Source organism: Panthera uncia, chromosome C2 (assembly GCF_023721935.1).
Source record: "Panthera uncia isolate 11264 chromosome C2, Puncia_PCG_1.0, whole genome shotgun sequence".
Taxonomy (NCBI): Eukaryota; Metazoa; Chordata; class Mammalia; order Carnivora; family Felidae; genus Panthera; species Panthera uncia.
In genome coordinates, this window is record NC_064810.1 from 89,062,454 (window position 1) to 89,079,584 (window position 17,131).

Genomic DNA, 17,131 nt, shown 5'->3' on the forward strand with positions numbered 1-17,131 from the left:
TTACTCACTCAACCAATATTTACTGAGAGCTAATGGAGTAGAAAAACTGGGTCCAGGATCCAGAGCACATATATTCCTCAGTCCTTATTGGCATGGAGGCAGGGAAATGAAAGGCAGCAATATAAGATATTGAAAGAACAGTAATATGAGGTCACAAAGTTTAGGTCAGTAGTCCTAGTGGTCCAAATGTGATTTGGCAGATGATGCATAGAATTCTTTAACTCATTGGGTCTCAAAATTCATTTGCATCACCTGAAGAGTTTGTTAGAACACAGAAAGTTGGGCCCCTCTTTCAGAATTCCTATTTAAGTCTGGGGCAAAGTTTTAGATACTGCATTTCCTTACAAACCATCTTGTAAGATCTGTATCTCTATCTATGTATTTATTATATTAGTATGGTTCCTTTTAATGTGAAGAAAATAAGGTTCAGTGTGGTTAATATGCCAAATGAAGGTAAGAGCTTATTTCTGTTAAAAGAATGAGACTTTTTTTTTGCAGTGTTATGGGAGGAAAGGTTATTTAAAATCTTTTTTACTCTTTGTTCTGATTCCATAATAATCAAGAACTTTTTGGATATGCAATGAGGCTTACTGAGCAAAACTATCTTACAGAAGTTCCTGTCTCTTATGTAAATCCATTTGGATCATGTATCATGGAAGAGTGCCTTGGCATTCTTGTTTAAAAAACACCAACTTGGGGCACCTGCGTGGCTCAGTGGGTTAAGCATCCGACTTCAGCTCAGGTCATGATTTAACGGCTGGTGATTTCAAACCCCACCTCGCTCGGGCTCTTTGCTGACAGCTCAGAACCTGGAGCCTGCTTCATGTTCTGTGTCTCCCTCTTTCTCTGCCCCTCTCCCACTCATGCTCTGTATTTGTCTCAAAAATAAATAAACATTAAAAAATAATAAAAAACACCTACTTGAATCAATACAAAAATTGTGGTATGCTTCCCAATAATAAAAGAAAATGACTTACTGATACATGCAACAATGAATAAACATCAAAGACATTATTGTGAGCAAAAGAACTTGCACACGATATACTTACTGTGTGTTTCTATTTGTACCAAGTTCTAAAATGTACCATGATAGGGGCGCCTGGGTGGCTCAGTCGGTTAAGCGTCCGACTTCGGCTCAGGTCACGATCTCGTGGTCCGTGAGTTCGAGCCCCGTGTAGGGCTCTGTGCTGACAGCTCAGAGCCTAGAGCCTGTTTTAGATTCTGTGTCTTCCTCTCTCTGACCCTCCCCCGTTCATGCTCTGTCTCTCTCTGTCTCAAAAATAAATAAACGTTAAAAAAAATTAAAAAAAAAATGTACCATGATATATGTGAGACTGGTGCTTAGCAAGGGCTGGTGATGGGAAGGAAGGACTCTGAACTCTCAGACGTGATGAAAATGTACTATAGCTAAATAGGCAGAGACATTACATGGGTATATCCTTTTGTCAGTTAAGATGTGTACATTTCAATCTGTGTAAATTTTTTGTGTAAAAATAGCAAGTGGCGCTGTGGGATGTGAGAGATGCACAGACAACACAAAATATAAAACTAGAAATATAGATAGTTAAGGAAGCCAGGTAAGGCATATGGAAAGTTCATTATGCTATTCTGTTTATTATATATACATATATTAAAAAACAAAACCACACACTTGGATTTTTATTATTCCATACCCTTCTTTAGAACTTAATTATCCTTAGATTAGTTAATAAAATAAAATTCCTAAAACTGGAAAAAGAAGTGCTTTTTTATATTACTTCCTCTAATAATCATTTACCTAACTATACTGTAGGGTATTAAGTCAGATACTTTTATTCACTTTGAACAAATATTTATTTGTAGTTTTTATTTACAATTCACAACCTGCCTTCTCCTCTTCCCTCTCTTCCTCCCCACAAAATTGAGGAGGGTTGCATTACATTTTTTAAAAATGTGACCCAAACCCCAAGATACAGAGATCTTAAGACAATTGCAGGAGGAAGGGATAAATGAATCAGAAGCCAGTGGAATAGGTCACTACAGTTCATGAGAGCTTCTCAGCAACCAGAGAAAAGAGAGAAAAGGGTTGAATCTTTTCATTTTCTTTATGTTTTATAGAGATTAATATGTAAAAGAAAAAAAAGAAACCCTCCCCCGGCCACACATATACATTGGCATGATATTTGTAAAGGAATTCTTCATGTGAGTACATTAGGAATAGAGTGATATTATTTATTGCATTTGTAATTTGTTATTGAGCCTAAGAATTCTGGTTTATAATTTTGCCCCAAATGGTTAGTTATTTCATCTTTGTTTAAGAATGTAGGCAGCAAGTGTGATTACTCACATTATAAAAATGCTTCTGTAAGAAGGATTCTAAAGGAATGATGGAAGTAGAAAATCATGATTTAGCAAATACCACTGAAATAATTGTAATAAACAAGAGTCATTGATGAATGCTGTTATTTATGAGGAAAAGTACAATAAAAAAGAGGATATTTAGGTATCCTTATAGTATCTTCCCAGAAGATATCCATGAATTACAACGGGGAAAAATAGTACCAATACAGGAGAGAAAACTGGCAAACACCAGTTTGAAACACATAGTTTTCATAACCAAGAGGTAAAAGTTAATAGCGTGGGAAATGACGCATATCCGCAATATGTACCTCCTCACATAATGCACTGAGGAGGGCACACCATCTCTTCTGCAGTATTCCTGCCAAAAACCTATAACCACAATTTAATCATTAGAAAATATTGGACAAACTCAGTTGAGAGATTCTACAAAATATACTGCCAGTATTCTTCAAAGGGTCAGGGTAATAAAAGAGATACTGAGGGATTATTTCAGATTGGAGAGGAGTAAGGAGACAAGGTAACTGAAATGTAGCATGGAATTCCAGACAGGATACTGGGTCAGAAAAAAAAAAAGTCTATAATTAGTTAACAGCACTGTATCAATGCTAATTTTATGGCTTTGGTACCTGCATAATATTATGTAAGATGTTAATACGAGAGAAAGCTGGCATTAAGTTACACAGATTTTCTAAATACTCTATTTAAAATTGTTTGTGAGTTGAAATTATTTCAAAGAAAATAAGAGAAAAGAAAAAAGGGGGAAAAAAAGCATTCTGAGATTGCTTGAGAATCTGGCCAACATTTTGCTAGATAATACCGGATTCTAATTCATGGAATGACTGGAGCCAAAAACAATGTTAAGAGCAAATGGGGGTAATTGAGCAATTTACCAGTTTAAAAGGAGTATTCATAAAGTAGCTTTGTGATAGCATGGCAGCCTACTGATTCATCACCAAGAGTTAGCCTCCACATGTACACGCCTGAAGCTGAGCTGTTAACAGCCCAGGGAAGTCAGAGCATTTGCAAATGGGAGAGGTGGAATGACATTTTTGGTGATGCCTAGAAATCGTAGATGGACACGTCCTAATTTTAATTTCAAAATTCTAACAATGATACAATAGACTGTAAAAACACAGATCAATAAGGTCTCAAGAAAAATTCTTAAATAGATTATTTAAAGTGTACGTGGGAGGACAAAGCAGTCACCAGTAGACCTAACACAGTTTATAAATTATAACTCATATTTGACACGATAGACTTCTTTCTTGGAGAGTTATTGATTAAGCAGAGAAGTTAATATAGATAGAGAGAGGATAACTGGACTTGAATAAGATAATTAGAATGTTCTTTGTGATGTCTGGAAAACAGGGAGAAATTTTGGCAAAATACATGAATTATTACATGAAGTTTTTCTTACTTTAATTACTGGCAGTAGTGTCATGGTTAATGGGTTACTATCACCCTGGAAGAAGGTTCACAGAACTTCTTCTTTGGCCAAGTCTGTATTAACGGACTACTTGTTAATGATACACTGGACAGAAATTCAATGATGCAGGGAGCACCTGCCAAAATCACAGGTGTCTTCTCTCTACCACATGACCTCCCCAATAACATGAACACAACTTATCGAGAAAGGGAAGGATATTTGATGCAAAGATGGCCATCTCTATGCCACCAGTGACTGATCCTTTCCTTTAGGGAGCCAGACAAGTTGTTCATATTAACTCCATTCTTCTCCAACATTATTTCCACTACTCACTCAAGACCATGTGTAACCCTAGACTCGGTACTGAAAGTAATTACAGACATCCGAAAGCAGCAGCTATTTCATCCTTCTAGGTATTTTTATGTTTTCCACTATTTGGAGTGCCTGTCCCACAGAGTATTAATTTATCTTTAAGTCAATCAATAATAATATAAAACATGTTTTCTCTTCGTTCACAATACTGCAATTTACCCAAACATCTATTACAGACTTCCAAAAGAGTTTTATTCCAACAAAGGGTAGCCTACAATTTGAGCAGATAAAAAAAAAATCATTTTTTAAATATGGGTGGTAAGAATTTTCCAACTTTGCCATTCCTTGATTAATTTAGGTGGTATGTACTCATAAGTTACAACCTGTAACAGTTAAGAGGATAATAAAGATTAAAAACACACTTACCCACACTTGGATAACCAGGTGTAGAAGGGTCTCCTCCTGGGTTCAGTGACACCATGAAGGTATCATAGCTAAGATTTGCAGTCTTTGGTAAATCACAAGGATCAATATATAGAAGAACACCACCAAATCCAGCCTTTTCCAATAAGGAAAGCTAAAAGAGGAGAAAAAAAAACTATTAAAAATATCAGATGCAAATATCTACTGTCCTGAACCTTCCTGAGGGCCCCCACTATACCAGTCACTCTGATCCCTGCCCTGGATGAGCCAACCAGATCTCCCAGATATAGCAACTGAGGAATATAAGGAACTAAGAAGCCTCCCTCTGAATGGTCAGTTCCTGCTCTGTCTCTGTCACTAAGGATTTTGAAAGTAGTTCCTGAATGGGGTGGCTAAGTGGCTTAGTTGGTTAAGCATCTGACTCTTGATTTCAGTTCAGGTCATGATCTTGCGGTCCATGAGATGAAGCCCCATGTCAGGCTGTGGGTTGACAGTTTGGAGCCTGCTTGGGATCTCTCTCTCCCTCTCTTTCTGCCCCTTCCCTAATCTCTCTCTCTCTCTCTCTCTCTCTCTCAAAATAAATAAATAAACTTAAAAAAAAAAGAAAACAATTCCTGACTACTTCATTTGAAATATATCTAATGCAGATTCCTCTCTCTTCTTTAGTAAGTATGATGGGGAGGATGAACTTGACATTTCATGTTCTTTTTGTTTTAACTTGGTCAATTAATTTTTTGGGGTAAAGAGCTTGTATACTTTAGGGTGATTTACCTGATGTGGAAAACAATAATCATAATTTGCTAATCCATTTGTTTCTCCTGAGAGGGGAAAGGTACTTAGGGGACACTGGGGAAAGAAATGATGGAGATGATGGCTAGGAATCACATTAAGTGTAGGCAGTTGAAATTCACTGTGTGACTCTAGTTAACACTTGTGCTTCACTTCTCAATTACTGCTTCTCTTGTTTATTTTTACAGTGGACTAAGCAATACAGTAGCTTGTGGATCTGGCTGGACCCCATCATGAGGACAGAATCATGCTTATCTTCTCTTCCAATGTTCACTTGCACTTAGGGGGCACATAGTAGACATTCAAGAGTGTCGCTAAATGAAAGAACGAATGAGAAAGATGCTGGTTTGGCACGGCAGCTATTCTTGAAAAAAAGAGAACTCTAAGAAAATACTTAGGATGTGCTTCTATTGGAAAAATAAAACATAATTGTACCTACAATATGGTTTTTACATAAAAGAAGTTATAGTAGAAAAATAAAAATACTTGATGTAAGTACATCACATTCATGGCATTTTTTCAACTCCTTTAAAAATATTCTGTAATTTCCCATTTTTGAGTAATGGACAAGTACATATTATTTTAATTAATACATATTATATTAAACATACTTTATTATCAATCAGAAAAAAATAACCCTGATACCCTAAGCAAAGAATGTTTGACTCACATGTTGAGTCATGTTTTTCCTATCAGTGCTTTAATGAAAAGGGAGAAGAATTTAGGGAGGGGGGAGAAATGAGAAAAGGAAAAAAGAGCAAAGAACATGTCGATAAGAAGGCTGGATTTAAGACTGACTCTGAAAAGCTCACACTGAAGTCCTTAGGGAGGGTTTCTAATGTTTAGATGCTGAAATTGTTATTTCTAAAAAAAATGATCAATGGAATGATTTTGAATGTTCTGCTTACTATAGGAGAACATATTAAGAAAGAAATATGAACAACTCCAGAAAACAATTTTTAAGTATTAAAAATTACTTTAAAAAATTAAGTAATTCATGATCACTAGACAAAAAAAAGATACAGGCAAATAGTAACAATCCTATTATCCTATCTGTCAAAAAGTAGTAAATGTTAATATTTCTAAACTCTTTTATTAGGGCTTAGGCACATATACACATATACTTACAAAATAAGACCACTTACCATAAATTTTGCAAACTTTCTTTTTTTTTTCTCATAATACCATATACTAAATATTGGTCCATGCTGATATAAGTACACTTTCATATAACATTAATAGCTGTACACTGTATATATGTGAATGCTATAAATAATACAATAATAAGATGTAGAAATGCTGCCAAATGTTATTTAACCAATCCTTGACTGTTATTTACATGAATTTTAACTTTTTGTATCATACTTCAATAAACTTCCTTATAGCTAAATCATTGCACAAATGTATATTTTCATGAAATATATTTCTACAGAAAGAATTTCTAGGTGAAAGTATTACTATTTTTTATGATTTTTGATAAAATATTTTCCCTCCAGAAAAGCTATATATAACTAGCTACATTCTTACCAGTCATATATCTGAGTACTTATTTCCTCCATCACCAGCATTGAATATTACTTTTTAAGAAATATTTGCCAATCTAGCCAAAAATTTACTGTCCATTTTTTAAAATTACAAGTGACGTTAAATTTATTTTTGCTCGTAATTTTGGTCACTTGCATATTTTCTGAAGAATTACCTGATAGTGAAAATTTTTGTGATTCCTAGGGTATTTATCCATTCACAACTATATACTGAGTGTCACTTTTTGCACATAATATGCTGGCATTGGCATATGGAGATAAGTAGGACAAAGTGCCTGCTCTTAGGAAGTCAGTTAACCAGTGGAGTGATTAATAGTTTTCATCTTAAGTGTTAACCCCAATTAACTGGCAACTAGTGGCTGCCTGGGGAAGCATTGCGAGGCCAAGTTCAGGGTCGGTGAAAAGTGGAAAATAGCTCTATGAGAGATGTCTGCCATGGACACAAGAAAGGCAAGTGATGATCCACATTTTTTGGTTGTTGTTGACCCTGCTTCAGTGGGATAGTCAAATTATCTTCAAAAAATCTCTTTTAAAAAGGTCAATACATTAACTATTTGACTGCTTAAACTTGATGACACCTCGTGACTTAGAATTTATCACAGTCAAAAATAAAATGCTACAGTTGCATATTTTGCTTCTTGTGCTTATGACTGGTAATACATTGTGATTTCTTTTATAATCAATATATACCATGATATTTTTCTATACTTGACAGCTTATAATGAAGCTATGTAGTTTAATAGTATAGTATCTCTTGCCAGAGTTGATTACCTCCCTACAACCCTGAAGAGATAGCCTTCTATGTGATTTTATCCCCTCTTCCCATCCTCTGCTTGTAATGGTTGGACCTGAGGGGGACAGGTCTTCAATGTTGTCAAATCTGGTTCATGATGCTGTCCCTTACTGGCCACCACAGAGCTCCTAAATAAGTAACTTGGTGGCCTAGTTTCAGAAATTATTACGGGATTTCCAACGAAGTTGGCAATTGAGGAAACTGCCTATATTAAATCAAATAACAAATGTTCCTCTACATTGTTAGAAATGCATTTTGAACATGGTGAGGTAGTGGTTACCTAAAATATTCAAAGGATCTACTCTTCTAGTGAGATCATATTCTTTAAAAATGCATTCAAAGGCAAGTCAATATAAAAAAGGAGTAAGCTAAGCTGTCACTGGGTTGTCTGCTTTTGACTGTCCCTGGGAGCACAAGTAGAAGTTATTAGCCCTGCCCAGAACCCTTCATACTTTCAGATCACTTGAGACCTAGGATGATTCTACGGGGGGTCTAATTCATGAAAAGAGAAGGCAAATGTAAAGCTAAGATTTCTTAACACAGAAGTTTGATTATCTTTTGCTTCTCTCTCTCAAGTATATTACGTGATAAGTTTAGCGTTCTTCATCATGTTTTCTACCTTGTAAACTAAGACAGTATTTGACATAAGAGGGAGACACAAAAAATGAGTCAAGCAAATGGCCCTGAGCTCAAGTGTTACAAGGTCATGAAGAAGCAACTCACAGCCACAGGCTAGTATAGTGTACTGAGCCATCAGTCTGTATCACCCTGCAAGGGCACCATTTCCTAATTTACATAAAATACTATAGGAACACATTTCCATGAAAGTAGAAATCATTAAATCAGGCTCCTACCCTTTTATTTAGCTCAAGGACTTACTAAGTCTTTGGTGCCTGAGATAGGGGCTGGGCTAGTAACTGAGAAATGGTCCCTAGTCTACCCTGGGACACTTCTGTTTCTATATGCAGAGTCAGTCAACTCCCTTCAAGCTAGGTCATGATTCCACCAACAAACGAGACATTATTTGAAGCAATTATAGTCCTCAAAGTAAAATTTTATTGTATTTAACTTTTTTAATGTTTATTTTTGAGAGAGATAGACAGAGCGTGAGCAGGGGACGGGCAGGAAGAGAGGGAGACACAGAATCCAAACCAGGCTCCAGGCTCTGAGCTGGCAGCACAGAGCCCAGAATGGGGCTTGAACTCACAAACTGTGAAATCATGACCTAAGCTGAAGTTGGATGCTGAACTGACTGAGGCACCCAGGTGCCCCTACTGTATTTTTTATCTACAGGAATTAATAAGGATTTTATGGGTATTTTTAGTAGCACTAGATTGTGATCTGCTTGAAGACAGGAATGCTGTAGCTTCAATTTATATCCCCAGTGCCTAGAATAGTACCTGCTACCAAATGATTTTTCTCTTTTTAAGTTAATGAATAAATTAGTGTGTGTATCAATGAATGAACAAATGAATACACAGTGCATATGGGTACAAGTGTATTACATGAACATTATTTTGTTCTACATTTCACACCCACTGGCTGGAAAACATGCAATACATTTTGTGGCAGCTTGGGTATACATGTGTTCGAATGTGAATAGAAGTACTAAACCAGCTTATTTCTGAAATTAACACACACACACACACACACACACACACACACACACACACTCAATTAGATGTGTTATGCTTAAACTTCCATAAAAATACATAATTAAAATAGAATTATTTTGTTTTGATTTTTGTGTTATTTCATTTTATGTTTTGTTATCTAAGAGTAGAGACAAGGAGTGTTAGAGACTAGCACACTAGGATTTGAACATGTGAGTTTGTCTTGTTGACAGGGTCTTGCAGATAAAATGTCTTTGGCTAACTTGAAGGAGGCTGATCCCATATTTCTTTCTGTGAAACATATTAATACATTTCTCCTTGTGTATAGTGTATAAAGCTAGGTCTTAACAGTTGCCAAATAATTGCTTCTGAAATAAATGGTACTACAAATCCATGGGCAGGATATAGCAGCCTTATTGAACAGATCTTACAAATCTCAAAGCTCCCTGAAAACTACTCACTCAGAGAGTAAGTAGTCTGGTACCTAAAAATGGTCCCACATAGGTTTATATTTCCACTGTCTTGGGGCAGGCAGCATGTGGGTGGCTGTATGGTATTCCTATATTCAGGGGGAGAAAAAAATCATTCAAAGAAGATCAAAGCCAGGAAGAGTGAAAGCGAAAGGACCCTGTTCTGATTCCTGACACTTATTAACTTCTGTTCTTACTTTTCAATGAAAACATTTTTTTTTTCTCTTCCAGAATGAAGGTGCTGTTATGAGGTAGTCAATCCACTTCCTCAGTATCTTCAATGTGAATTCCACAACTAGACTTTAATCCATTCATAGATGTTCCTAAGTTGTGAATTCATCCTTTTGAATCCATCAAATGTCAGCCTTGCTCTTTTTATTTTCACTGATTACAATGCATGGAATCCCTCAACTACCACCTAATTTCAAGAACCTGAAGTTGAAAGCTTGTGTTTTCCTCTGTTACTTAGGTTCCTTAAAACACTGTCCAAGCACTAGAACCATTCTTCTGGCCTCCATAGCTAGAAAAGCTTTCTGAGTCTTCATGTGAAAACAAGAGCAAATATAACAATAAGAGGACCTTAGTCTTACAGATAAAATTACAGTCTACTGTTACGGGCTGAATTTTTTTCACCTTAAGATACATATGCTTAAGTCCTAATCTTCAATACCTCAAAATGTGACTATATTTGGAAATAGAGTCTTTAAAGAGGTAATTAAGGTTAAATGAGGTCATATTTATGGACTCTAATCCAGTATGACTAGTGTCCTAAAGAAGAAGAGACGTATCAGAGATGTGTGTACATGGAGAAAAGGCACATGAGGACACACCAAAAAGGAGGTGATTAGCCAAAAAGAAAGGCCTCAGGCTAAACCAAACTTGTTAACACATTGATCTTAAATTTTCAGCACCCTCAAGCTGTGAGAAATTTTCTCTTTAAACTACCCAAAATACCCAAACTGTGGTATTTTGTTATGGCAGCCCTAGCAAACTCATACATTCACAGAAGGTGCCACACTTTATACAAAGACTTGGAAAAATATTTGTGATCAGTATCTAAGCCTTCTGAGTCTTTTTTAAGCCAAATCATCTAGCACTAATTGCACATCTACTATGAGTCAGATAGTATCCCCAAAGTTATTTGTTGAATTTCATTCAGAATATCAAATATGTCATGTCAACTTCCACTAAGAAGTTGTTGAAACTGTAATTCAGAAAGGATAAGAGCTTGATCCATGGTCTGAACTACTAAGTGGCAATTCCAGGGATCAAACTAGAATTTTCCAAATTCAACTCTGGCAATCTTTCTGCTAAAGCACAACTTTGCTTTCAATAACACATCCATCCTTTACAAAGACAAATAGACTGGCTAAAGGGTGAATTTATAAAACACATCAGATTCTCTTGCTGTGGTTTTCTTTCCGAGAGGACACTGGAATCAATACTGTGTGAATTATATGCCTATTTATTTAGATCGCTAAAAAGACCTGGATTTTTACAAAGTACTGTCAGGGGAATTAATATGCATTATAGCAGAATGTGTTAAGGATTCATGGCTTTAGTAACAGAAAAATAAAAATAAAAATAAACTTAAAAAACATGAATCAAACATTTCATAGCACATTCTTATTCTTTTAAATTACATAGCTCTGGCATATATGAAAGATGAAAATATCAGAATGTAATATATTCCTTAATCAGATATTTTGACTTCAGGGCTTAAATTTTATGTTATTCTTCCTTCTTGAGATTGTTTTCCCTATTAATAGGTTTGTGGTTTGGCCCTTTAATTATGTATTGTATTGTCAGTATACCATTAAAGACATTTGTAAGATTCCTGTTTGCTTTGTTATGTTTCAGAAATAAACTCACCTTTCTTTGTTAAAGGAAAAAAAAGACTATTATGGTGAGGAATATTCACTGTAATCAGACTGAGTATATCCAAGGCATAATCACAGCATTCTTTTTTGATTTCACTGAACACCTCTACTTGGATTTCAAATTGCTTTCTTAATGTATCCAAAGTTATTTAAATAATTCTGGTGAGATTAATAAGAAGCAATGACCTTCTGCTTTTGTGAAGAAAAAAACTTGAAGTAATGCAGAAAGTTAAGCCTGCTATGGAAGTTGTAAAAAGAATCCTCAATTTTTATCATTATAATTCAAAAAGGAAGGAAGGAAGGATGGAAGGAAGGAAGGAAGAAAGGGAGGAAGAGAGGAAGAAAGGGAGGGAAGGAGGGAGGGAGGGAGGGAAGGAGGAGGGAGGGAGGAAAGATCTCCTATTTTTAAGGTATAAAATGTTTATTTCACTTTAAACTAATATCTCATTGTGGCCTGTGGAATTATTCTTATTTCAAAAATAAAATAATCATGACATAAGGATGACTAGATCACTCCACATAGTTAATGGCATATTCAGAGTAATGTGTCCTCATAATTTATTTTCCTTTTCCCATTAAACTATATTACTTTCAAACCATGAAAAATGTAACTTGGCAAATTTCTTTCAGATTTTTAATTCATATTATTTGACAACTTTTGCAATGTTTTCTGCATAGTAGAAGCCAAATCAAAAAATAAAATTATGATATCAGTTTTCCAACCGTAGCTTAAAAATATTGAAGAGAATGTTGTATTTTATTTCTATTTCCTATCCATGATGGATCCACCTATGTAACATGGATCTTTTATTCTAGGTTCTAGGCTGAGAATACAATGATAGAGGAGGGACGAGCAAGTATTAACCTAAATTATTTTATTTTCAAGGAGAGGGATTTGAGATTCGGATAGTAAACACGGTGGCCGGGGGTCTTTTCCTCTGTCAAGGTGGTTCATGAATTGAAAACACTAAAAGGTATTGGTCTTTATCAATTTTTCTCAGATGATTTAATTAATTATAGCTAATATTGGAGAAAATATACAATTGCTATTAGTAAATATATTGTTGATATTACCAACTGCATGGACTACTTTTCATCTGTAGACATGCTGTTGCTTTTAAACCACACAAATCATGTTCAACAGGAACAAAAAATAATATTAACACTATATATATTTAGCAATTAAATCATAAAGGCGTAAGCTTCTGACTTACCAACTTACTATTGTTAGTGCTTATATATATATATGAATGTATGAGAGAGGAAGAGATTGTTGGTGGAGAGAACAGGGCCTCACATACTCACTTATGTGCATATCTGGGATCCTGTAATTGTCTAGTTGAATAAGAAACATCAAAGAAAAAGTGTACAGCTCTTCACATAATTTAGTTTTTAAAATTTACTTATTTTTCTATTTTTATTGAGGTATAATTAGCATGCAGTGTTGTATTAGTTATAGTTATAGCATATTAGTTACAGACAGAACATTACTTTGACTATTCCAAAATTCACTATTTTAAAAAATTTTTAATATATGTTTCCAATATTCTTAACTAAGAAGATATTTAGCTAAAGCCTTAATGGGGAGAAACCCACGGATAATAAATAATAATAATTAAGTATCTCTAAAGATATCACAGAAATTTGCTATTGTTTAGGTTTATTGACATAATTTTCTGATGTTTCAATGTCTTGATAAGAATCAATATTCAAAATGTCTATTTCTACCATCTAACAAAGTTAGTTCTTTAACAGAAATACTAACTAGAACTCCTAATTTATACACAAAGAAGGGGAGAAAAATAAAAACTGTGGTGATTGGACATATATTTGATGTTCAATGTTTTCTTAATTTATGGTATTATGAATCATGATATAAACACAAACAAAAAATAAAGTCAATTTGGTAGTGTTTTTGTTTTTTTTTTACCTGATATATATATCTGTAGATAGATAAGATATATAAATATAGGTATAAATATAAATATAGATACAGATACAAGGTATATATATCTTATCCAAAGTGGGTGGAAATGGAGGGATATGAGGAAAAATAAATGAGTAACATAAAGAACATATTTAAAAGTACTTGTAAAACTTCACCATAGGAAAAAAAATAAATTTCACCATAGCAAAACTTCAAACCTGAGACTACTTCCAGTGTTATATGATGTTTTAAGTTGTTAGAAATACATCTGAATTTATTGAGTTGTTTTTCTGTAGCTTGGCTTGCAAGCAACATGGCAGATGAAAAAGCACTGAACTGAGAGGAAGAGGTCTTGAACTGGACCAGCCATTAGGCAAAGGATGCTGGGCATGCCACTAAAAAGCTATACAGTTCAATTTTCTCATCCATAAAAAGAGATGACATTTGCCCTGCCAAGTCACACAAAATGACTGGCAGATTCAAAGGAGGTAGTCTGCCTGAAGGACTTTGAGAAGTATAAAATGCTACATAATGTGTGAGGTTGGTAGTGGGTTTTTTGATTTTTTGTTTTTTTTTTTTTTGTTTTTTGGGGTTTTTGTTTGTTTGTTTGTTTTTTGATGATGCTAAAGGAAGAAGAGAAGGAGGAGCACCAGGTTGATAACTGAAGGACTGCCATTTCTTTGGATTTGTTTGTCATAGGGAATGGTATTAAGGAAGAAAGAAAAAACACCCAGAAGTAGTTATCCTGAAAAAATGTTTCTTGACATAAAAATGATGAGATTTCATAGGTTTATTTCCAAAAGTAAATATTAACATGATTTAAATCTACTCTTCCATTATCCTTCACTTATTACCAGGCTCTTTTTGCTTTTTGTTATATACTAGGTTAGAGGAAATGTGAATAAAAAAATTCTATGATCCTCCCAGTCACACATTTTCCCCCAAACTGCATTAGTGGCTTTTTAAAATTTTTATAATTATATTGCTTAAAATGTTAGTTTATATCTTTTAAAATTATGATAATGATTACTACATTTTCCTTACCAAGCAAGGAAACACTATTTTTTGTTACCTTTTTATTGATTTTCTCCATTAAAAAAAAAGGGCAGTTGAGTCTCCTAGGTGACTCAATTGGTTAAGCGTCCGACTCTTGGTTTCTGCTCAGGTCATGATCTTACAGTTCGAGCTCCACATAAGGCTCCAAGCTGACAGTGCAGAGCCTGCTTGGGATTCTCTGTCTCCCTCTCTCTCTGCCCCTACCCCACTCATGCTGTCTCTGTCTCTCTCAAAATAAATAAATAAACTTTATTATTATTTTTTTTTAAAGGCAGTCTACTTCACTGAGACATAATTTCTCATCCTCTCCTGAAATTAGTTTATTTAATTATGTAAAACTCAGATTTTAGTCAGGCATAGGACAAGGAACCAGACATGAACAGCTGAGGGAGGTTCTCATTCCCAGGCATGCTAAAGGAATACATATACGTGGACATGGGTTATTTGTAGCTTTTCTTCTTCCCTAGGGAGCAAATCTGATGTATGATGCTGCAGAGAATTCAATACAAATAGAAATAATTTCCAGATTATCTTTGCTAATGGCACTACTTAGAAAGACCTATAGTTGCTAAAACACAGGCAGAGTGCATGTCTCTTATCCATGCAGTTAATATGTCACCATTTGTTGTCTTCATAATTCTGGCTAGCAAAAATTATTGACAAGGCCTTTTAACAGCACAAACCGTAAGAGGTCACAGAGTTTCCACTTCACTGGCCCCAGAAGGGTCTTTTATTTTCTTGAGAATCATTATGCAGCTTTGGATGAAAAAAAAATTATCTACATGTACATTCTTATTCAGATTTTAGATATTTTTTAAGTAGACAAGATAGCAAAGGTCCATTCTGACTCTAAGTCAACTTTTGAAAATTGTATTAACTGTTAAGTCTACCTGTTACATTTTTCATTACAGATGCCTAGGAGTTTAGTTCAAAGTATTATTTCAAGGTACTATGTACCAGGTGACTGACACATCTCCTGCAAACTTCCCCGCATCTCTTCCTCTCTCTCTTCTAGAAGTTTATTAAGACAAGACTCGGACCAGAACATAGCTAGTTTAATGCCTGAGTGCACAGAAATGAAGGAAAAAGATACCTTGGATGTACAGCTCTCAACTAGCCCCAGTGTTATGAGCAGCATTAGATTATCATTGAATACACACACGCGTGCCCACATACACACACAGGTGTGAAAAAGGAGAAAACATTAGCATAACTGATTTCATGGTTCATGGCTTCTTTCCATGCAGGTTCATCAGAATAAGTCTCTTTTTCCATGAGAGATGGTTTCTTATATAGAAATGTCTATCCCATAAGAATATGCCGACATACTTTATTAAAGCAGTAATATTAAGCAAAAATGATTTAGGCCAACATCTACCTTTCTTAGGCATTTTTTGAATGTTTAAAAGCTATTGTGCACATCAAATTGGAGTAAATAATTACTTTACTTTGTTTTCTCTTTTAATTGAATAAGTTTTGCTCATGTTGTGATAACAGGTTTATTTGAAAGTGAAAGTAATTTGTTATAGAACAGCAGCTTTTATAAATGGAAACTTCTACAACAGAACATTGTGAGATGTTTAAATATTAACCAGACATATTGTTCACTCTTGACACTAAATTTCAGAAACTTAATACAAATTAAGTACATACATTATATTGCTGGGTCTTGCTTACCAATGCTAAGAAATCCAAAATGTTCAATTCTAATTAAAAATGAAATTGAACTGCAATTCCCTGGGAACAAGGGCTGATCAGACTCAATAAGCTTTACTTAATTTATTTCAGAAACAAAATAATTGAATTGCTCATGGACAAAGAAAAAAATGCTTACATTGTTAAAGAAATACATGCTTCCAAGTCTTTTGCAATTCTATTATATTTTCTAATGTTTACAGTTGATTACATATCTCACATATATGTTTTGAGATACTTAAATGTTCAAGAATATGCTAGCTATCTTTATTATTCACAACTTCTGTATGTACATTTACTAGGGATGCACCATAAATTTCATCCTTGAACTTTCCTTTTTTTATTTTAAAAGAGATATAAAAAGACTATTATTCTGGGGCGCCTGGATGGCTCAGTTGGTTAAGCATCTGACTTTGGCTCAAGTCATTATCTCAGTTGTGAGTTGGAGCCCTGCATTGGGCTATCTGCTATCAGCACAGAGCTTGCTTCAGATCCTCTGTCCTCCTCTCTCTCTGCCCCTCCCCCCGCTCTCCCTCTCTCCCCCTTTCTTAAAATAAATGAATACACATTTAAAACAAGAGGATTATTATTTTTCATTGTATTTAATTGGAGTGGTATTTTTTTTTTAAAAAAGACATTCCCAAATGCTTGACTCATGTCATTTAATTATTACAACAACAATATGAGATTTTTAAGATTACTCTTATTATTTTTTATTTGTATTTGGTTTTTGTTTTTTCAACTTCAGAAAACTGTGGCTCAGTGAGGTGTTGTGAATTCTCCATGGTTCTATAATTTGTAAGAGTGAATATGGAAACACTGGTTTTAAACTAATAGAAAAAAAAATAAACTAAATGTGAATG

The 17,131-nt window shown here is 34.6% G+C and overlaps 1 protein-coding gene across 8 annotated transcripts in view; it reads right to left on the reverse strand.

The window, feature by feature from the left end:
- Positions 1-17,131, reverse strand: part of NAALADL2 (N-acetylated alpha-linked acidic dipeptidase like 2) — a 1,336,058-nt gene that overhangs the window by 472,427 nt on the left and 846,500 nt on the right. For all 8 annotated transcript variants that reach the window (XM_049629585.1, XM_049629587.1, XM_049629586.1 and 5 more), the window contains one exon: positions 4,505-4,655. In XM_049629585.1, the coding sequence (XP_049485542.1) occupies positions 4,505-4,655 (151 nt within the window). The remainder of the gene's footprint in view (positions 1-4,504; positions 4,656-17,131) is intronic.